Source organism: Quercus suber, unplaced genomic scaffold (assembly GCF_002906115.3).
Source record: "Quercus suber isolate HL8 unplaced genomic scaffold, Cork oak 2.0 scaffold_547, whole genome shotgun sequence".
NCBI classification, from domain to species: Eukaryota; Viridiplantae; Streptophyta; class Magnoliopsida; order Fagales; family Fagaceae; genus Quercus; species Quercus suber.
This window is the reverse complement of record NW_027069995.1, coordinates 314586-337137: the sequence shown is the minus strand read 5'-3', so window position 1 is coordinate 337137 and position 22552 is coordinate 314586. Positions and strand designations below refer to the sequence as shown.

General features: G+C 36.8%; 3 protein-coding genes across 4 annotated transcripts; all 3 read right to left on the bottom strand.

The window, feature by feature from the left end:
- Nucleotides 1-374: 374 nt before the first annotated feature.
- On the bottom strand, nucleotides 375-1292 carry LOC136063607 (succinate dehydrogenase [ubiquinone] iron-sulfur subunit 2, mitochondrial-like). Its single transcript, XM_065764237.1, has one exon. The coding sequence runs from the start codon at nucleotides 1057-1059 to the stop codon at nucleotides 397-399; it is 663 nt and encodes a 220-aa protein (XP_065620309.1). The 5' UTR covers nucleotides 1060-1292; the 3' UTR covers nucleotides 375-396.
- A 1048-nt stretch (nucleotides 1293-2340) lies between these two features.
- LOC136063608 (uncharacterized) lies at nucleotides 2341-4024 on the bottom strand. The gene is made up of 2 exons (XM_065764239.1): nucleotides 3980-4024; nucleotides 2341-2952 (listed from the first exon to the last, which is right to left on the bottom strand). The coding sequence occupies exons 1-2, from the start codon at nucleotides 4022-4024 to the stop codon at nucleotides 2341-2343; spliced, it is 657 nt and encodes a 218-aa protein (XP_065620311.1).
- Nucleotides 4025-4081: 57 nt separating this feature from the next.
- LOC111992287 (chromatin-remodeling ATPase INO80) lies at nucleotides 4082-16602 on the bottom strand. 2 transcript variants are annotated; one of them, XM_024024158.2, is made up of 23 exons: nucleotides 16226-16602; nucleotides 15900-15987; nucleotides 15303-15693; nucleotides 14770-15196; nucleotides 14407-14607; nucleotides 14082-14192; nucleotides 12746-13170; nucleotides 12530-12638; nucleotides 12310-12390; nucleotides 12065-12237; nucleotides 11170-11295; nucleotides 10122-10283; nucleotides 9959-10016; nucleotides 9500-9730; nucleotides 9183-9329; nucleotides 8008-8568; nucleotides 7629-7889; nucleotides 7416-7523; nucleotides 6584-6678; nucleotides 6283-6439; nucleotides 5819-6016; nucleotides 5295-5450; nucleotides 4082-4737 (listed from the first exon to the last, which is right to left on the bottom strand). In XM_024024158.2, the coding sequence occupies exons 1-23, from the start codon at nucleotides 16283-16285 to the stop codon at nucleotides 4444-4446; spliced, it is 4620 nt and encodes a 1539-aa protein (XP_023879926.1). In that variant the 5' UTR covers nucleotides 16286-16602; the 3' UTR covers nucleotides 4082-4443. The 2 variants fall into 2 exon arrangements, with proteins under 2 accessions (XP_023879926.1, XP_065620326.1); XM_065764254.1 differs by lacking the exon at nucleotides 15900-15987.
- Nucleotides 16603-22552: the final 5950 nt, after the last annotated feature.

Genomic DNA, 22552 nt, shown 5'->3' with positions numbered 1-22552 from the left:
TCCTATATACCTAAAACCAAACTAACTAAAACTACTACTAAACTTTCATTCTTCACCTAAAAAAACATTTTAAAACAAGTGAGAAACAACCATTGCTTAATCATTTTTTTTTTTGGGTCCGAAATACATAACTCTAAGCCACCCATATTAACCAAATCCAATCACCACCACCAACAACATCAACAAAGCCTTGCTCCTAAATTCTTGGGGTCAGCTATATATCCTCAACAGATTAATTACATATTCAGTCAGCTTCGGCCACATGCATTATTCCTTAACCGACATGTCATTTTTAACTACTTTTACTAATATTATTTAGCGAACCAAACCCATTTACCAAAGTAACAAAATTTCACCACAAGGTAAAAAAAAAAAAAAAAAAGAAAAGTGAAAAAATTACCGATTGGCGTGGAGCAAAGCAGCGGGACCAAGATAAGACTCAGGGTTCCACCAGTAACTAGGGCAGGATGTGCTACAGCAAGCACACAATATACACTCGTACATCCCATCCAGCTTCGCCCTATCTTTCTTACTCTGCAAAACCTCTTTCCCTTTCGTCTCCGGCGGGTTCTTCCTCTTCAGCCACGGCTCGATGCTCTTGTACTGGTTGTAGAAGTTCGTCATATCCACCACCAAGTCCTTGATCACGAACATGTGCGGCAGCGGCGTGATCGTCGAGGCAGACGATCCGGACTCGATCTTCGTGAGGCACGCGAGCCCGTTGCAGCCGTCGATGTTCATGGCGCAGGACCCGCAGATCCCCTCGCGGCACGATCGCCGGAACGTGAGCGTGGGGTCCACCTCGTTCTTGATCTTGATTAGGGCGTCGAGGACCATCGGCCCGCAGTCCTTGAGGTCGATCTGGTAGTCCTGGAGCTCCGGCTTCGTCGGGTTTTCCGGGGTCCAGCGGTAGATCGAGAAGGTTTTGAGCGCCGTGGAGGCGCGTGGCTTTTGTTCGACTTGAAGAGCTTCGGCCTCGCTTGCGTGAGCTCGGGCGCGTGTGTATCGAGATAAGGCGGAGGCGCGTGGGAGTGCCCTCCTGAACATGGCTGTCGCCATTGTTGAGTTTAGCTGAACAGAGAGAGAGAGAGAGAAATGGGAGTGAGTTTTGTGATGGGTTTGTTTTGTTTGTTTGGGGGAGTTGGAAGATGACGGTGTTGTAGGTAAAATGACGGAAATGGGTTATTTATAGGGAGGGTTTAAGGGTATTGTGTGGAGGTTAATAAGGACACGAGTCGGGGCTAATTTGGGGATTAGGAAAGCTTCTGAGCTAATATGATCAGTTTCTACTTTCCTTCCTTTTGCCAAATTTAGTGGTAACTTTATTTATTTTTTGGTCTCTCTACTTATCTATATATATATATATATATATAGGGGTTTAATTTTGTTCTTTTTTTAAATTTCTGGGTTTATGTAATTGGGTTTAAGTTTGTGTTCTTGTTGTTCTTGTTCAAGACACACTTAGATCACAATTCATAAAATTTTTAATTTTTTATTCTGTTTTTAATTTTTTTTATTTAGTTAAAATTATTAAATTTTTTTTTTAATTTATATGCTGACGTGGCATTTTTTAATGTCAAAAAATATTTTTTTATTATTAATTAGGCCACGTGGACATTAAACAAATATTATTTATTATTGCCGTTTGTCACGTCAGCAATATCCGTTTTTCAGGATAGGGACTAAAAGCGGTAAAAATAAAATTTAGGGACTAAAATAGAAATCACCTAAAAATGTAGGGACTAAAATGTGCTTTTCGCCTAACTAATAGTAATAATTAACCAGATAATGTCCTGAAGGAGATAAAGAGACACAAAATTGTTATAGATTGTTAAATAAAACACACTATTTCAGTATATATTACCAAAATAAAAGACCTATGACTAACAAAACATTTGAAAGAGAGAGAAAGAGGAATTTGAGGGGTCACTACTTCCATTAAACTGGCCTCCCACCACCATCAAGACGCCGAAACCCCTATCGGTTTTCTTTTTAAATTAGGGGTTTAAATATGATTTAGGTTTATGTAATTTGGTTGATTAGTTTTTGTTTTTGATATATAAGTAGAGAGAATATTTGGTGCGCAATATAAATCTAAATTCTACCATGGTTTAATTTTAAATTATCTATAAGACACATGCATACACACTTGTCCACACCGTGTCTTAATGTCGCACTATCTATAAGTAGAAGATGGTCTAAGAGTTGAGCATACTTTCATTTCATGGTATGAAATATGTGAATACAACACAAATTAGTTGATTTTCACAGTCCCATTACTCTTTTACATTTATATTTTTTTTTTTTTTTGAGAATGAAGATTGTGAAATGTCATTAAAGTCAGCCATAATCGGCGATCAATACATAATGGAGATGTGGAGGAACATCCTCTATCCACACCTTAAAACCTAAGACATGCCTTGCATGTTTTGCTAGGTTATGAGCAACAGCATTACCACTTCTACGAGTATGGGAAAAAGTAATACACTTGACATCTGTTAAAGTTTTTGCCGAAGCAAGAATGTGGCCAAAAGAAGATAGGGAGTCATCACTATGCTTGAGAGCTTTTATCACCACGTCGGAATCACCTTCCAAAACGTAGTTGGTAAAACTGAGTTCATAAGCAAAAGAGATGGCCCGTGCTGCTGCTAGAGCTTCAACCAGATCAGAGGAAAAAGGCATCTGGATCTGTTCCGATAAGGATGCAATTACTTGTCCATGGTCATTGCGGATAACCACACCCAAACCGGCTTTATTAATATCTTTGAACAGGGCCCCATCGAAGTTGATCTTGAGTGAGTTTGCTGGTGGTGGGATCCAAGTAACTTGGCTTGTGTTAGTTACCGTGGTGTGACTTTGTTGGACTCTGTTTGCACGATGGAAAACAGAGAGTGCTTGCCGAGCATTTGGAACGACTTGGGTTATGGGATAATCGTTTTGCTGCACTCTAATCTAGTTTCTACGGGACCAGATAGTCCACATTGTTACCACCATCACCTCCAGATCTTTTCCCTCCTCGTTGGCAAAGAGTAGCAGTTCCTTTGTGTCATGGAAGGAACGGTTCTTGCGAAAAGAGAGTTCTTAAAAGGAGTCCCAGATCGGTCTAAGGGCCGGGCATTCCCATAATGCATGGAGAACTGTTTCAGGCATTTGATGGCAATGATCACATCTATCATCTTGGAGGATTTGTCTCCTCTTCAGATTTTTCTTCACAGGAATAGCATCTCTACATGATCTCCAAATGAAGTTTTTTACTTTACTTGGGATCCGAAGACCCCAAACCAGCTTCCAAATCCCACTGTCTGGCACCAATTGACCTGAAACCTGAGTATTCAAGTACTCCTTTGCTAAGAAATTGTACCCAGATTTTACCGTGTACTCACCCGAAGCAGATTTATATTTTGTTTCATGATTTAAAAAAAACATAATATTACCTTAAGAAGACTACAAATATACAATGAATCTATTAAACTAATTTTTAATATCTCAAAATGTATATGTTTCTTTAACCTAATTTAGTTTACTTTTTCTTTATAATATTTGTACAACATTATTTAAAACCATCTTATATAAAATATCACAAAATTATCCGTGCATTGCGCAGACAACTTACTAGTTAGTAATAAATATTTGTTACTGCCTTAACTGAACCACCGACTTAGTAAAGCTTAGATTAAAAAACACTTAAAATCTTTTTTCTTTTTTTAGATTGTTACAATATGCTGCTAAACTTTTTCCCCGTAAACACCCAAGTGCATTGAAAGATGTTAATTCAACTAAAAAACCCTTGACCACTCAGTAAAGCCATTGTTGATGTTTTGTGTTAGTTATATGAAATTTTAGATCTCATCTTTATAATATGTTCTTACTTAAAAGGACCAAGCAAATTTCATGTCACCATATAATGCCATATTGAAAGATTATGCTCTGGTTTCTGTTAGAATATAATTTCTTGATTTGCCAAGTTTAAGTCACATACCCAGTCTTCAGAAGGGTTTATAGATGATCCGACTCGGGGGCACATGCGCGCGCACACACACATACACGAGAGAGAGAGAGAGAGAGAGAGAAGACTATGAGATTTCTGTCGCTAAATCAACATTTCAAAATGGGGCTGACTACAACATCAAGACTATATAGCTTGTGCAGCCAAAATAATGAGAGAGAGAGAGAGAGAGAGAGAGAGAGAGAGAACCCATCTATACATGCCCCAACCCTCTTATGTATATAGCCAGTAATCTACAACCTAATCCGTACAAATAGTATATACAATCCTCTGGTTCCACCTGCTTTTGCCGGTTGCTTCTTTCATCTCGCAGCAGCCATAGGCCAGGAAAAAAAAAAACCCTCATTGCTGGTTAAACAAGGCTACATTGTAATCACCCATTGGATGTACCCACAGCTTGATTGATGAATGCAAGTCTTCTATATTTCATTGAACTATCAAGTGAACGAGTTGGTATGCTGTGAGATATCTTGCCCTGCTCTGAAACCACCAGATCCTAACTCATTCACAGGTAGATAATGGGTCTGTTCTGAAACTACAATGGGTGTGCCGGTAAATGCTGGTTGAAGATTTTCATTTACACTCTTCGTTGGTCTCTTTGGCCTTTTGGGCTTCTGTGCTTGTGGATCAGAATTTTGAAGGGGGTCATCTAACTCGTAGTCCATTGGTGAAGTCACATTTTGAGGATTCCTTTGCTTTGATGGAGCTTGTTTGTCAGAAGCAGCCTTTCTCTACACAAAGACATTAACGTAAACAACACTGAATGCACCAAGTTTAGAAAAGCTTGCCATATATATTTGTGGACAAATGTCCTACGGTGTCAATTTTACCAAAAACATTATTTATAAGTACTAAGGTTCATAATGCTACTCATGAGATTAATTTTAATAAACTGGGTGCATAATTTGCCCGCCTGAGGAGTTGGGCAGATCCGCAGATCTGTATATCATCATCATTCAGGGGACGGAGTAGTTACTAGACTAACCAGGCCTATTTATTATTTTTATTATTATTCCATTGGTAAAGTTATATGGAATGTTGTTCACTACAGTGTTATGAGATGTATTAATGGTTGAGAATTGAACCCATGAACTTTTTCTAATTGTCAAACCCATGTAATAGAACACAATGCAGGTATTGGTAAACCACCACAGTACACAAAGATCTCTAATAATTTTGTTTCACTAATATTCTAACAAGTAGCAATTAATAAGGAATGATTTGATTGGATACATAGAACTAGAACTAAACATAAAATACATAGACAAGTGACAAAGAATTTCAGTACCTTTTTGTTACTGGATTTTGTTTTCTCTGGATCTGGAGAGGGCTCAGGTCCTGTACCCTGAGATCCAGCATTTGTTAGGTCTTCCAAAGATGCATCACCTTCTGCATCTACCCGAATACCCTTTGTTGATTGTTTTTTCTTTTGTCTATCCTTAACCTGGCCAGAGAAAAGATAATTAAAATTTCTGAAAATAGTTCCAGTAGCTGTTTGACTTTGGTCTCCAAAATCTTTTGTTTTTTCTCCAAGTAAAGAAAGAGTAGGTGTAAAACCATGTCTACTAACATATTTTAAGAATTGTTTTTTCCAGGAAAAAAAAATTTGCATAGCCTATTTTCAGGGAACATAAAAAATGATGTGCTTTTATTCTCAACATACAGTCTCTCGAAAAGGAAGCCAAACAGGAACCTTTGGTGTGTGTGTGTGTGTGTTTACAAGAAAAGCATAAGAGACACTAATCTCCTGCAAAGTGTATTTTAAGTTGGAATAGAACAATAGACAGACAGATAACCAGATTTTAAACCCACCTGCAATGGAATTTCTCTCAATTTCTGCTCGAGTTGGGCATCATCCAGAAGTAAGGATACAACATCCTCAGGGGCCAATAGATCACCCTGAACATGACCACCTGTCATAACAAGTTGCTGCACAGTATTCTTCTGACTTGCTCTTTGAAGAATCTTCTCTTCAACTGTCTCTTTACAAATAAGTCGGTAAACAGTAACCTACACCATGAAATCATTAGTATTTCAAATTAAATTAGAGCATCTAAAACAACTTAAAATTTTGAGAAACCAACGTTTGTCTCCAAGTGGATGTGTGCGTTTGTGGGTGAGAGAGAGATGGACAAACAACAACAAACACATAAGGAAGCAAGGAATCCCTAAGCCAAGAAATAAATGGCTTTGCTTGGAGACTCTCAAGCCATCCGTATGCCTGTAGCGTTCTGAAAAGGAAAAACCAAACTAAAGCAATAAAAAATGGAACTAACATCTTTTGTTTGACCCAACCGATGAGCTCTATCCATTGCCTGTAAATCCAAAGTTGGATTCCAATCACTTTCATAAAATATGACAGTGTCAGCCGCTGTCAAGTTAATGCCCAGTCCACCAGCTCTTGTGCTCAACAAGAATACAAAAATATCATTCCTGCAACAACATAAATAAAAATCTTAGTAACAAACTCTTACACCTCACATGTATATAATATATGATAAGAACAAGCAACCAAAGAGAGAGAAAGAGCAACTTTAAAATTCCATTCAAAAAATCAGTATGTTTATGAAATCATACCGATGCTGGAAATCTCTGACCATATCTCGACGATCAGTTATGGTGGAGGATCCATCGAGTCTAAGATATCTATATTTCCTATAGTTCATGTAGTCCTGCACGTAAATGAAAGATTCATGATCAACAAAACAGAATGTCCAGAGAAATTGCTAAGTCATTAAAAAAGACAAGTGAAGTAGTTAACTGCAGTGCTATTGTGGTAAGATTTCCAATCTGCCAAGCTGGCTTGCAAAATCAATTTATAGACCTGATAATGATTTGAAATTTGTTTCTCATCTCAGATCCTTGTTAAAGTTTATTTTGCTAACCGATATCAAATCAAGGCAAGTCAAACCCAGGCTACCACAAACTTATCTCTTTAACTCATAAGTGAATTATTAAGTAAACTTTTTGTATCATAACTAAACATATGCATTGCAACACAAATGCAAAGGCTCATCCATAACACCAACACCAATTTGTATTAGGACTGAACAAAGTTTTCCTCCAAACTGGGTTGGAGGAATCTCCTCCAACCCATTACATGGCAGCTAATATGACCCCCCCCGTATTAAATCACACGATTTATAAAATCATTTAAAAACATCACATGACTATTTAAGTAGGTCATGTGACTAAAGTGCGCATGGATAGTTTTTTAAGTCTCACATAGTGGGTTGAAGGAAATTTCCTCCAAAGGACAACTCTGTCTATTAGAACCTGCCAATATCATGATTTTGACAAAATCTTAAACATGTTAGGACTGATCAGAAATGGTACTGATTTGGCTAAACTTGGGACAGCTTCATGTTAGCTGCAGAAGAAGGTTCAAAGATTAAAGGACTAAAACTACCTCAAGAATATTCAGCATCTTCGTCATTTGGGCAAACAAGAGAACACGGTGATTTTCTGCCCGCAAACGTTTCAACAATATATCAAGTGTTTGAAGCTTCCCAGAGTCCTATTCAGATGTATCATAACCAAACACTTCAGCAATTAAGTTCAACACAAAAGAAAACAATATTCACTAAATAACAAAAAGGACACCAGGAAAGAAAAGGCTTACAGTGAGCAACTTTGCCGGGTCAAAGCTTCTCGTTGGTGGAGAAGATCCCAAAATCTTGTATGTCAACTGAAGAGCAGGTTGTGAGACTGGTAGTTCAGAATCAATCTCTTGAATCAAATGATGAGGAGGACCAACTGGCTTTCTGGGTCCATTACAGTCAGATGTGCGTGCAAACCCAATAAACATCCTCTTTATCCAGGGGTCATGTAGTTCTTCAGACATTTTGTAGGCAAAGTTTCTATCGGAGCAGTGAGCACCAACCTATATAGGGAAAATAAAAATTGGAGATGAAATTTTTTTTTTTTTTTAACATGATAAATGATTTTTTTTTTTTGAATAGTAAATAAAGAGTACTAAACGAAATACTTGAAAAACATACTGGTGGAGCTCTAACTCTCGGGATAAATGTGTATGCTGAATGAAGAGGCCTACTATTGGATAGAAACCTGTCCTCATGAGGGACAACTAAAGCCTCAAATGGAGCATCTCCAGGCCCCGTTGCATATTTACTTCGTAGTAAGTTTGTATTAGATCTTGATGGCATCAGTAACATCCGCGCAACTGCTCTCATTTTCCCTTTCTCAAGGTAACTGCATTCGGGGTCATCATCCATGGTTTCCATAAGTGATTCTATGAGTCCATCCAACAAGTGCTGGTCCCATCTCATTACAGAAAACAGTAGTCGCTCCATAAAAGAGCTAGTAGCCAAAAATGTAACCTCTGACGGGGACAGATCCATCAAACGTGTAAAACCAAAAGTTCTACTTTCAAAAGATAATCCATCTGAATTATCCTCTCGTAGGAATATAGATCGATAGACATTTTCGGGTGAGTATATGTTGAAGAGTTTGTGAAAAGATTCTCTGCAGACACCACGCCCAACTGCTGTGCAAAGAGTTTCAGAACTATGGGTAATTTCTTCATGAACTAGTTTCGGTATCTGGGAAAATACAAAAGGAAAGTTAGATCCATAACAGAATGAGCTCAAGTCCTTATTTATCCCAAAAAAAAAAAAGAGCTCAAGTTCCTCATTCTCATAAACTAAAGCAGAGAATGAAGCTGGAGTGTGCATTCTCATCACATTGGAAGAGTCAAAATATCCCTTGGGTGGCTATGGGGCCCACCAAAATTTGAATTCCCATTTACAACACACACACGCACATATATAGAGGCCTGCCAAAGGCTGGGATTCAAAAAAATTGAATTGCCCACACCCCCCCCCCCCTCACCAAAAAACACAAAAAAATATTTGAGCTCAACAAATGGCCTCTCCTAGAGAAGAATATTGGCCTGCTGGCCTAGGTGGCTATAGACATGTGTCATGTCTATAGCCAACACATAAAGCAAGTGCAAACACATTAAGTATTCACTTATTTTATAAAAAATAAATAAATAAAAGCAAAGCAACTTTCCTCACTTTTAAAGCTATGAGAAACCTAAGAATTGAGTATTTAGTAGGGTTGGCATTTTCATGACAGTGAAGCTTAATGTTTTGGTAGTATATATAACAAACAAAAACATTAATGTAAGGCAGAAAAAGCTTTAAGAAAGTACCTTGTATGTTATAGGATTGTGACCTCCTGCATAGTGCACATCCTCCAACTCCCCAAAGGGAGGGGGCAGAAGAGAATTTGGGATCTCCCCAAAGTGGAGGTATGTTCTTCCCTCATTCCTTTCAAACAACTCTGGATGATTACACACCTACCATTGCACAATTGGAACACGTCATGGACAATTAGTAAAAAGAAATATTCCACGTGACAGACAAAATGCATGAAACTCCACAACTTCTTGCCCCCAGAGTTGATAAATTATACTTTTTAAATGAAGAAGGGGAACCAAACAGAATGCCAATAGAATTGAGAATATACCTTTCTCAGCTGAATGACAATATTCATTAAATTTAGTATTTTCTTCTCATTAAGATGCCCACGATTGCCCTCAAACAACTCGGCAAGAGATATCTTGTTCTTAATAGCCTGATAAAAAGCTTGCTGGCGAGAACTCAATTTGCAATGCACTGTAACCTCAGTTTTCCTGGTCAGCTCAGAAATTACATCTGTTTTAACTCTTCGCAGCATAAACGGCTTTAGAATTGAATGCTGAAAGAAAAAAGGCAACCAAAATACAAGTTAGAAAGATATAGTTATATTAATATCAAAGGTCAAAAGTGAAGGCAGCAGAGATCATGATCTAAAAAGAAACTGAGAATTATTGTAGTTATTTTAAATAGCATACATATATGTTAAGGATGGTACGTGGCAGCAAGTAGACAAAAAAAACTTTATTGTTCACTCTCACAATGACAATACTGAAAAAGGCAAACTCACCAATCTGTTAAGCTGGTGCTCGTTCAAAGTACCCCCGTGCTCTGCATGGTTCTCAATTCTGATAGTATGCAGTAAAAGATCATTGATAGGAAAATATTATAATTCTGTAGACTGTAGGCTACACTAACTGAAAAGATGAACCAACCAAAGAAAAAATGCTTACCCTTTTGAAAACCACTCATTAAATTGTTCATGGCTGTCAAATAAGGTTGGCATAATAAAATGCAAAAGGGCCCACAACTCTGCCATATTATTCTGGATAGGTGTACCAGTCAGCAGCAGTCGGTTCCGACAATTGAAGCTAAGCAGTGTCTTCCATCTTATACTGCCAAGTCAAATATCCAATGAATTAATGATGAGAATATAAAGGATTAGAAACATAAACTATTCACCAGATAGATGATTCATGAAACTTTAGGAGGGCTGTAATGGCTAACACTGAATTCTTATGTGATACTGTAGATATGTCGATACTGCAATACTAAAAAGATACAATTTATCTTAATGACGTTTTATGTTGAATCTTAATTTCTCTTAACAAAATAATTCTAATAATAATACCAACATCAACAAGAATGATGATGATGATGATAAAAAAGGCACATTGAAATAAAAAGAACACAATGGATATGAAATGAAAACTAAAGTAACAGCAGGTATCAATTTATTAAAAGAAATAAAAGTGGAGTTTAAAAGAGGAAAGGAAAGATCAGATGGATGAGAAAACTTGTACTTTATGTGACTACATATTTACTAAACGAATGCTGAATAAATAAATGATTTCAGTAGATTCTTGGGCTTGTTTCAATTTTTTTATGGTACTACTCTAGATGCCAGGCTTTGATGCGATGGCAAGTGCCTTCAACCAAAATCAACAGGTTGCAAGATCGAATCTAGAAATCAGTCTCCAAAAAGAAAAATTTGGAGGTAAGATTGCCTACCAATCACCTCTCCCAAACCTGCAAAAGTGGGAGTCTTGTGCACTAGGTATGACCCTTCTTTTTATGGGTACTAGTTATGACCCTTTTTTTTAATGGTATTACTCTCTTCCCACTATATGTCCATTTTATTACATACACACAAAATAAGATAACTCCCCACGGTTGACTCTTTAGTGGGATGCAAGAAGCATAATGATAGCAACAAAGACCAAAGAATAAAAACATCTCAAAGACTAAAGCCACTACAACAACAAAGAAATAAGCTAGAACCTGTTCGAACTTTTGATTGCCTGGGCTTCATCTAACACCATGTATTGCCATTTCACACGCCGAAAGTACTTCTCATCAGACACTAGCAGCTGGTAGCTGGTAATGAGAATGTGAAATCCAGCTTCCCTGGCAAGAGAAAGAAGCTCATATAAGAAAAAAAAATGATATAATGCACTTCATTTATGAAAAAAATCAGCTTAATGGATTTTTTTTTTTTTTTTAAATTAAATAACGGCAAATGTTTTGACTGCTCAGCTATCCAGATAAGAAGCATTAAGAGCTGACAAGGTAACGAAAAGTTCAAATACTCTAGAAGACCTGGACTATACGGAGGAAGCTAGTTGATCATCTGTTTACTATTAATATTTCTTTATTGGTGTTAAAAATAAAAATAAAAAGGAACTAATGTTGCTTTTGGAGAAGGCATGAGGTAAAATCAAGATATGCATATTTGATAGTTGTTTAACCATGTCCTCAAACAAAGTGTTTTTCTTCCTCAATTCTCCACAGTCCAAATTGAAGCTATTGAAAAGGAGGATATTTCAGAAGGAAGATTTATTTTCTCAATCTTTGCCTTCAAATATACCAGATATACCAACTCATAAGCATGTCAGACACCATTTCAGGCATCAACATCAAGTTGTTCCAGATTTCCTTATAAGCTTACTCATTTCAGTGGTAAAGAATCTCATGTCTATGCCTCAAATACATACTTTAACGAGCTAATTATCAAATATATACATACATATATATACTTTAACAAGTTTCTTTACAAAAATATAAAATTTAACAAAACATGGCACCATCTAAAGCGCTTAAACACATCCAAAGGCTAGCATATCATAATCATTTGTTCTTGAGAAAGTAAAATAACAACTGTGAAATAGAAAGTAACCTGCGGTACAGGTCCTTGGGTTTGATCTTTTTCCTAAGTACGGTTCGATCTTGAAGCCCACCCCAATATGGAAGAGTTTTCAAGTCAGGGCAGAAACGATTAATTTCATCATTCCAGTTATTCAATACAGAAGCTGGGGCAACAACCAAAAAAGGGCCCCATATATTTTTCTCCTGAATGGGACAAGCAACAAGAGTTACTATAAAGAAAATCTATATTTACAAAACACTAGGTTCAATACTTACCTCTGCCAAATGAGCCAAAAATGCCATGGCCTGGATGGTCTTCCCAAGGCCCATCTCATCAGCAAGTATGCCATTTAAACCCTGAAAGAAAAGAAGCCAAAAGAAATGAACTCTTGCTTGCAGCCACTCTTAATTACCATTTTTTTGAGGGACAAGGGATCTCCTAGATTAACAATCATGAGAAAGATATTAAATTATAATGTAGAAATTGCCTAACAACCTGCTCATAACAATTAACTAGCCACTGAAGGCCTTTTAGCTGATATTCTTTAAGGGAACCTTTAAACATCTGCGGAGTCTGAACTGTTGATGTTACAGGCATTGTAGTTCTGTAAATATAAAATATAAATTTTGTTAACTGATAAGAAAAACTTTTCCCCAAGTGCTTAATAAGGACGAGAGAAGGTTGGGGGGAAGAAAGAAGAGAATAACTTACGGGTTATGTAAATCTATGTTACTAGCTCCTGCAACCTCAGGTAAATAAGTCTCAGAGTCAGAAGCCTGTCGCAGTCTCAAACATTCATTATCAAATGCACTTGTTAACTTTTTCTGCTTAGAAACTGCATCTTGAGCAGCTCTCAAGGCTTCCTTCTTCAATTCAGCCTCCTCAGGATCTTCTTCCTCATCAGGTACAGCATCTGAAGAGCTCGGAAGTACTTCTTCGTCATTTAGATTTTCATCTCCCACAGGCAAAACTTCAGAGGGCTGTGCATTTGACTTGTTTTGCATAAAATGACTGTAGAGTTCCGTTTGTTGTATAAGAAAATTGAGCCTTTGCTGCTGTCTCTTTGCTTCTCGTAGCTCTTGTTCACGCCTCAGAGCTTCAGCAGCTTCTTTCTCCTCTCTTTTCCTTACTTCTGCCTGCAAGCAAAGAGATTGAATATTACTGACTCTTTGAAATAAATTATTCACTTGAAGTATTTATTTGAAATTAAAATAAACATACATGATGATCATTTTTTTTTTTTTTTTTGGTAACGCATAGATGATCTTCCAACATATTCATAAGCTAGGCATTCAATTTTTTTTTTCCCTTTGATTATACATAAATAGAACTCAGTGACTCCTACGCGATTACACCTCTGACCTCACCCTCAACCCCTTATTTATGGGAGTAGAAAATGCCACTTGGTCCAAAGACAGCAGAGAATGAAAGAGTTCCAGTCATAAATTTTTACTAGTATGCAGTGCCACAACACCAAAACACTCTGTTAAATATCAAATACCAACCTAGAAGACAGCTACAGATTTCTATTCACAACTGACAACCTTAATTTCTTTTTATTCAAGGACTCTGAAGATTCCCCTCCAGCTTAATAGTTAATTAAGATGAGATAAAATATTAATCATTTTGAGATATGGGCAAATTTAGTCAACAAAGTGACGATTGGCAGGATATTTACAGAACCTACGACGTAATTTGTATACATAACAGATTCAGGTGATGTACCAATCACTGAAGATGAAGAACTTAGCCCACCAGATGAACATGAATGTATATGTGGATTTATGCATATGTTTTTTTCTTTCCTTTTGATTGATATAAATAATCAGGTAATCAACATTCATGCATATGCATAGAACTCTAAAAACATAAATATGCATGGAAGAGACAGAAGAAAAAGCATGTGTGCGCGAGCATGTTGATGCACTCAAATACAACATTTTGCCTCCACAGAAAAACTTACTTCTTTGACAGATCGTATTTCCTATAGTGCAGTTACTTGTAATGCATGTTAAAATAACTTCATGAAGGACAATGAGAAACATACCATCTCTTTATCTACTCGCTTCCAATACAGCAGCATGTCTCGAGCTAATTTCCTAGTGCGAATCGCAGCACCCTTCATCAGTTTATGTGACCTTCCCATCTTCGTTTTCACCTGATAAAAGCAACAGATGATACAATTTCTTCAAGATATATAACAGCAAGGACGTATGAATGAAATTAACCGTTGCTTTTCTTTTCTTTTCTTTTCTTTTTTTAAGATAAGTAACCACTATTGAAGAAAGTTTGAAGAACAGAAAACCACATCCCACATGTTTATCAAAAATGGAATTTGTAAATCTACACGGACCAAATAAGATTATACTTGCCTCTTTTTGACAGCTCTCTACGAACCTCTTGGCATCAATTAGTTGCTTTCGGTGAAAAGCTGTAAAAATTCTGTGATGCTTTGGTAGGTCTTTCTTTACGATGTTTGCCCACACTTTCCCAATCTTCTCCATTTCCTCCCTTTCAATCACAGCAGGGTCTTTCTTTACCTTTGGCTTCTTGGGCAGAGCCCGTTCAATGATCTGCAGCCCAGAAAGAACCAAAACTGAATTTAGTAATAATAATATTAACCTTCACCAGCCCCTTGTGGAAAATAAAAGGCAACCTACTGTGATCCACCATCCCCCCTTTCATAAAAAAAAAAAAAAAACAAATCATTGAACAATCAGGAGTGGAATATGAACCTCATATGAGTCTCCTTTCTCCAAAACCTTCACATAGTAAACCTGCAAAACGCCACCCTCAGACAAAATAGATCGCTTTATGTTTCCAGCTGCCCCCTCTGGAATGGAGGAATTCATATCAGATACTTTGAGATTGAACTTTTGGGGTGATTTAGAAGCTGACAAGGCCTTCAATCTTGCATGAAGTGATTCATACTGGGGCTGAGGCTCCCCCATTCCTGCCTGGCTTCTAGGCCCAAACTTATTATTATTTGTCATCATTGATGCCAAGGACCCCAGATCCAATGTACCCTTTAAGAAAAATTCCTCCACCTGAATATCTGGAAAGCTCGGCAAGCTCAGTGATGGTGCCACCTTATCATAAGTTGGAGGAATCTTATACGTGATACCATCTCCAATATCCACAAAAGCAGGTTCATATGTTGTTCTGCAAAGAGTATATAAATGAAAATATATCACCCAAAATAACTAGTGAATATTCCAAAATTTTGGGGTTAAAAATTCTCATAAAACAACCAGAGAAGATGGCAAACCTTTCAGTGCCATTTAGCGGTGAAAAATCTGCTTCATGATAGTTCCCTTGTTTTTGAGGATTAATATCATTGAGCCAGTCGGACGTCGATTCAACTTCATGTAATGCTCCTCGATGCTCGTTCCCTAGTTTCCTAGCTTTTAAACCCATATTACTCCTTGGAACAGAGATTCCCATCCTGGTTGATGCAGGACTTGCTGAGGAATCCTTGAATCTCCTCTTGTACTTCTGAATGTGTTCTCCAAGCATTGATCGATATCTCTCCTCCGTAATGCGTGTCCCGTAATAACTATCCTCCTCGTCCTCACTATTTTCACCCTGCCTCCTTTTCTTCAACAAACCCAATTCTCTTTCACGCATAACCCCGTTACCGTGTTTCACATTCACTCCACCTGTTTGTGTAACCAGCAATAAACCACAATGCAGGCAAACATACATACATAAGTGCACACCCCACTAAACCAATAGTCCATACATACATAAAGTGCATAATTTGCAAACTAAAATTGCAATCACAAGCATCAATCAAACAGGTCATTGCGATTTCAAGTAAAAAAATAATAATAATAAAATTAAAATTAAGAACAAAAAAGCCTACCTTGGCTACCTCTGCTCTCATCCTGACTACTATTCCCATAATAATCAAAATCATCATCCTGTTGTGGAAGTTGAAAGTTCACCAAAGACTACAGCACAACCCAACACACAAATTCAAAAAAAAAAAACAAAAAACCACAACAAAAAACAAAAACTTCAAGCTTAATATTACCAAACCCAAGATTCCAAAAACTGTGAAACATCAAGAAACCCCAAAATTCTCCACTGAACAACACCAAATTAAACCTCAAACTTCAAAAGGAGGCAGTAATTGGAGAAAACAAAGAGAACCCAATTGAGAAAAGCGAAAACCCATGTGGGAAATACCTCAAGATTGAAGAGATTCGAGTAGGAATGCGAGTCCTTGGATTGTCTCCTGTGTTCCATGTGTTTCTGTGGCTATTACTGTAATATTAAAAAACCCTAGCTCCTCTTCGAAGAGCATGGAGAAGAAGAAGAATAGAAGTAATTGTGATGTAATAAGAATGAAAAGAAGAAGACCTAACCCTAAAGAACTCCTCTTCCTGAAAACGAAAGGAAGAGAATGGGAGGGGTGCGTAGGATAAGGTGGGGGAGAGAGAGTGTGCGTGTTTGGGATGGCTGTCACAGGCGACGTAGGATGCATCGGATCTTGCTAACGTGCGCTCCATTGGTAACATTTCTTAACGTGCGCTGCTAACATTTTTTTTTTTTTTTCAAATTACTTTTTTGGTTTTTTTTTCTTTTTTTTTTAATAGATTTTTTTTTGGTTGGTCTCTGGGAAAGAGAGGCAGTATGGTTGCGGGCGGAATTGAATTAACGGTAGAAAGCCAGCCAAAAGGATTTGGAAGTGTGAAAAGCAAGAAAATACCACCGTTTGTGGGACCCATCAGCTATGGGTCCTACTAGCTTATGAGAAGAAGGAAGCATATATCCGTAATAGGATATACTTTCCCGTGGAAAGGAGTACGTAGGTTTTGCTTGTTTGTGTGTTGCAAGGGACTGTTCGAAGTTTTTAAGAATTGGGTTTATAATTTTGGAGTATTTTTCCTTTATTTTCTTTCCTTTTGGGGTTGTATTCAAGCCAAGCTAATTTTAGTATTATAAGTTCAAGTTTGATCATTTATTTTATTTTTATTTTTTTCCAAACACGAGCTCAACACCAAATAAGATTATATGTTTAAGTTTGGCTCATTTTCTCGTTAAGCAAGCTCAAGCTAGTTGATTAACCTTTTTTTTTTCCCTATATATTGTAAAATCATGACTAAAATATGTTATCTCTTTATAATTCCATGAATTTTTACAATGAATAGATTGTTTATATCATTAATAAGCTACACATAAGAATTTAATATCATATGAACCTATTGACAAACTTATACAATCTAATTTCAAGTCTATATAAATATATATTTAGACAAGTATACATGTAAAAATACAATATTATATATAATTAAATCGACTCCTAATATTCACAAGTTTGTTCATGAACACATTATTATATTTGAACTTAGACTTTAGGTTTGAACTTGGCTTGTTTTCTAAACAAACAAATATAAACAAATTTTTTCCTAAGTAAGCCTGAGTTGTTCATATACATATTAGTTCATTTATAACCCTACTTTGTTCATTTCCCTTGATTTATAATTCATTCAAATACTATCATAAGAATCTTTAGTTTGTTTGGATGCAAAAGATGAATGATAGAAAATTGAGATTAAAAAAATGAGAGTTTTCAATTATTTGGTTTGATGGAAATGAAGGAGGGTGGGAAATTCTGTGGGAGGAGTTTCCAAGCCAGTAAATTCTATACTCCCAAATTGTGAGGAAAAGTATGGGAGAAAATATTTATCACATTAAATTTACTATTTTTTCCCTTTTTTATTACAATATTTTTATCATCTTCTAATATAATAAGGGTATAACAATAAATTTATTCAAAATCACATTTTTTATCATTTCACTTTTTCATTATCTCTACTGAACACGCATGATACAAAATTGAAACATTTTTCTATTATTCTCACATTTTCTATTTTCTCACTTTTCATCTACCCAACCAAACAAAAGAAATTATTTAGTAATATTAGTATATGCAACCCCATCTCTTATTTAGTAGGACCCTCACAAGTCACACCTATGGATATTGTGCACTGCAAAATAAAAAGGACCCATATGTTGTGGCCAATCTTACAATATAAGGTTATGTTTGGTAACAGTTTTTGTTTTCTATTTTCAAAAACTTGTTTCGGAGAATATATTAAAAAAAAAATAAATAAATAAACAATTTTCTTGTGTTTTTGAAATAAAAAACATGTTTGATTAGTTGAAATTAAAAAAATAGTTTTTTGAAGAAAAAATAGAAAATACTAAAATACGTTGTTACTAAGATTTGAATCCTAATACTAACTCATTAAATGAGACATATTCATTAAATTAAATGTGTATTTTCATTGACTTTTGAAAATTAGAAACTGAAGACAGTCTTTTGCATGTTTTTAGTTTCCTTCACAAATTGAGTTTTGAGAACAATTTTTTTTTCCCTTGTCCATTTTGAGTTACCAAACAAGTTTTTTAGTCTCAAAAATAGAAAATTGTTTTTGAAAACAGAAAATAAGAGGAAAAAACAATTACCAAACATACCCTAATTTTTCCATGATATTACTCTATTGTGAAACTCTTACAAAAAAATTACCCACCAATTTTAGAGTGAGTGGGAACTTAATTTCACCACATCATCAACATTTTTTTTTTTTTTTGAGAAACGCATCATTAACATTTAACTAAACATTGACTATTATAATTTTAGTATCTATCTAAACTATCGATAACTCGCTACAAAATAGATTGATAGTATTTTCAGAAACTTGGTATTAGAGTGACCCTAAAATCTCTAGAAAAATTAAATCTCATTTCCCTCATATGAACATAGAGTTTAAGGAATTTCAAACGTTACACGGATGGTGGAAATCATAATGAAGGGTTTAAAAAAAAATGTTCCTGTGAAAAATCTGCAATGTCAAAACTCCTGTTTCTTTTTAAGAAGTCAATTTTCTAAAAGCGACCCATGGATTATGATTTGAAAATGTACTCTTTAAAACTATTGGCACATTGTATCAAAAAAAAAAAAAAAAATGATGGCACGTAAGAGCATTAGCATCAGGGAATTCCAATTCTACTCTATTTTACCATTCCAAAAAGCCACTTTATCATTATACCATCCCATTTTACAATACATCCTACATCCCAAATCTCTATTTTTATTAAAATATTATTTCTTTCCAACCCACTCTCTCCATATAATGCCAAAACTTAATTCCGGACTCACACACCTGAAGAGAGAGAGCGTTAGAAGAAAGAGACACCCAAGACCAAGAGACCCATCTTCAAGCTTCAGACCAAACCCAAATCACGCCGCCCCACTCCCATCCACATGCCGGTGAGTTCTCCCTTGCTTACTCTCTTTTCTCTCTTCTTCCTCATCTCCTCTTCTCTTCCATTTCCGACCTCTTCTCCTCCGCCACTCTCAAACCCAAGCCCGGACCCAATTAACTTTTTTTAATCATATTTTGTGTGGGTGGTGGTGGGTTGTGCTTGTCCTTGTTGGTGGCTGGTGGCTGGCTTGAGCTTTGCAACTATAAGTGAGTGATGGCCCGTAGACTCTATTCCCGTCTTTTCCATTTCCATTTGCAGCAACCGTCTGTTTCTCCAAGGTCTCTATGGTGGATCGTGGATCGTTTTTCAGTGAGTTTTAATTTTGTTGGGTTTTGATTGATTTTGGTGGGATTTGATTTTTGTGGTTGGGTTTGTGGGTTGATCGGAGTGGCTTTGGGTACTGGTTGTAGATGGGTATGGGTTATGGTGTTGGTGGCAGATTGACTTTGGGTTGGGGTTTGATTTTTGTGGTTGGGTTCGTGGTTTGATCGGAATAGCTTTGGGTGTTGGTTGTGGATGGGTATGGGTTATGGTGTTGGTGGTGGATTGATTTTGGGTTGGGGTTCACGGTGATGGAAGGTAGGTGGGTGAGTGGGTTTTGGTTGATGGTGGGTATAGTTTGTGGTGGTGGTGGCTAGTGGTGGGTTGAGAAGGAAGAGAGCAGATGGAGAAACAGAGAAGGAAGAGAGAGAAGATTTCGTGGGAAAAAACATAATAAAATATTATTATTATTTTTACAATTCTGCTACAGTACAATTCTATCTTTAGAATTGTACTGTAGCAGAATGTCAAAAATTTTTGCAATTCTTAGCTTTAGCATTCCCTGATGCAGTAGATTTTGAGACTTAAAATGCTAAATACACCTTACATATGACATTAGCATTCTCCAATGCTAATGCTCTAACAATTTCAATCCTAAAATTTGAAAGGGTAAAAAATTAAATTCATAACTCATATTAAACCCCATTCACAACATCATTCCGCTCCATTAGACTGAAATTGATTTTTTTTTTTTTTTAAACTTTTTAAAACCTGAAAATTTAATTCATTACTCTAAAAATTAGGAAGTTTAATTTATTGCACAAAGTACGATTTAAAAGGTAACGTTTCTAAATAAATTGGTCTGAATTCGAAATATTGGCCCAGGGCCCTCAACCAAACTATTACAGCCATGTGAACTAGACTAGGTTAGGCAACACAAAACTAGGCCGAGATGAAACAATGCTTGGGCCTGCTCATTGAAGTGTGGGCCCTTTGAGCTTCTCTTGGGTCAAAACTCTCCATCACCCTATCCCCAGCACTTAACAGTCTCTCAGAGTCTGCAATAGCTCTTAATCCTTGGACATTGTCTATGATAAATACTCAGAATGAGTCCAATCACTATAACATTAGGAAGCTAAAGTATAGATCTATTTGTTATGATTGTGTAAAGGAGAGAAAAAAATATCTGAGGTTAAATGAGTGTGGGTTGAAGGGGATGATTAGTGATCTTAAGAGCATTCTCATTAGCTCTCTCATAAAAAATGCCATTTTGAAAATCAAAAACCTACTTTATCATTTTAGCACATCATTTTACAATTCATCATTTATCACATCTTCTATTCTTCAATTCTATATATTAAAATAATATTTTTTACACATTAAAATAATATATTTACCCAAAACCCAACAAATATACAAATGCACAACTAGTGGCAGTCGTCACCACCTAAGAACCAACAGCCATTGCTACAACCACCGCCACAACAACAACCACCACTACAACCACTGCCACAAACTACAACCACAATCACCGGATCCTCCAACAAATTCCAAATCAAAAAACCTCAACAAAATAAAAAAAATAAAAACTCAAAATCTTTAACAAACCCCAACCCAACAAATCAATCAATGACCAAACTCAACCAACCATCGGCGGCGAAAACTGTGGAGGGCGGCGAGAGCTGTGGAGGACGACGAGCAAAGATCGGGGACTGGAGGACGACGAGCAAAGATCGGTGACTGCCCCTGGGTGAGCAGAGCTTTAGATCGGCGAGCAGAGGTTCAAATTGTCGAGCTTCAATCGGCGAGCTCTGCTTCAGATTGGAATCGCCTTCTTCTGCGTGACAAGAAAAGAAAGAGAGAGAGATACTGACAGGAAAAAAAAAAGAGAGAAAGAGGCGTAGAGACGGGTTGGATCTGCGGTGATAATACCGAAATGCAGAGAGAGAGGAAGAGAGTGAGAGATAAAAAAAATGAAAGTAGGAAAGAAATAGGGAGCAACGGAGAGATGGAGACCAAAGAGGAAAGAGAGACAGGGCTGTGTTGCAGACAGAGAGAGATATGTGTTGGGAGGAGAGAGAAAAGTAAATAAAATAATCAAAAGAATTATAGCATTTCTGTCTGTATGCTCTCATATTTGCGAGCGTACTGTAGCATGTCTTATAATTTTAAGACATTTAGCACATCTCATGAGGGGCTGTTTTTGGTGTTTGGTGTGCCAAATGCCAAATATTTGGCATTTGGCACACTTGATGAGAATGCTCTAGAGAGAGTTAAACCACCAGTAAAATGACAAATAGATCAGGACTTTCAGAGGGAGTCTGTCCCCCCTTGTGGGCTGAAATGCTTTTGCTTTTATAATGGAGTTTTAGAGAAGCATTAATTAACAAGAATCCAAAAAAACGTAGGCTTGATTCAAGGGAGCCAGACAGTAGCATTAGTAACTTGGATTTGGCCTAAAAATGGGAGATTTGCTTTTGGGGCTGCCTTGCTTCTTTGGGTAATGGTGGGATTTTAGAGTGTTTGGGGTAATCTTGCATTAAATGCTAAGATTGCTGAGATTGTGTTCAGCCAATGGGATTAAGGCAAGTATCAAGAACAAATCCTAATGCTGCAACTGAGATTTGGACCCTGGGAAGTAGGATTCAACACCCCAAGCCAGGTGTCAAAGTTTAAGCCCACTTCAGAGGGTTCCGCTGGAGATCCCTTTATGCCCTCCAAACCACATGTTCCCAAATTTTCCCCTTTAGGATTCATGGGCTTGGCTTATGAATCATGTCTTAGATGTTTTTAACATTTATAACATCAATTTGTTGTAGTTTGGATGATTTGGTTTCAGCTCCCCTTTCGCTGGAGGTGCAGTCTTGAGAAAGATGATGGAGTCCCATCATCCTTTGAACTTCAGCTGATATGACAGCCCTTGGGCACTGTTCACGTTAGGCAGATGGTGGCAGAATACTAATGGGACAGCCCCTAGTT

Bases quoted from the DNA above. Each gene is read 5' to 3' on its own strand.
- LOC136063608 (XM_065764239.1), bottom strand. From the start codon at position 4,024: ATGTGCCCCCGAGTCGGATCATCTATAAACCCTTCTGAAGACTGG. The intron at 2,953-3,979 runs GTATGTGACTTA...CGTAGAAACTAG, and splicing joins TAAACCCTTCTGAAGACTGG to ATTAGAGTGCAGCAAAACGA.
- LOC136063607 (XM_065764237.1), bottom strand. From the start codon at position 1,059: ATGGCGACAGCCATGTTCAGGAGGGCACTCCCACGCGCCTCCGCCTTA.
- LOC111992287 (XM_024024158.2), bottom strand. From the start codon at position 16,285: ATGGAACACAGGAGACAATCCAAGGACTCGCATTCCTACTCGAATCTC. The intron at 11,296-12,064 runs GTTACTTTCTAT...TTCTCTTGCCAG, and splicing joins CCCAAGGACCTGTACCGCAG to GGAAGCTGGATTTCACATTC. The intron at 7,890-8,007 runs GTATGTTTTTCA...TTCCCTATATAG, and splicing joins CGAGAGTTAGAGCTCCACCA to GTTGGTGCTCACTGCTCCGA.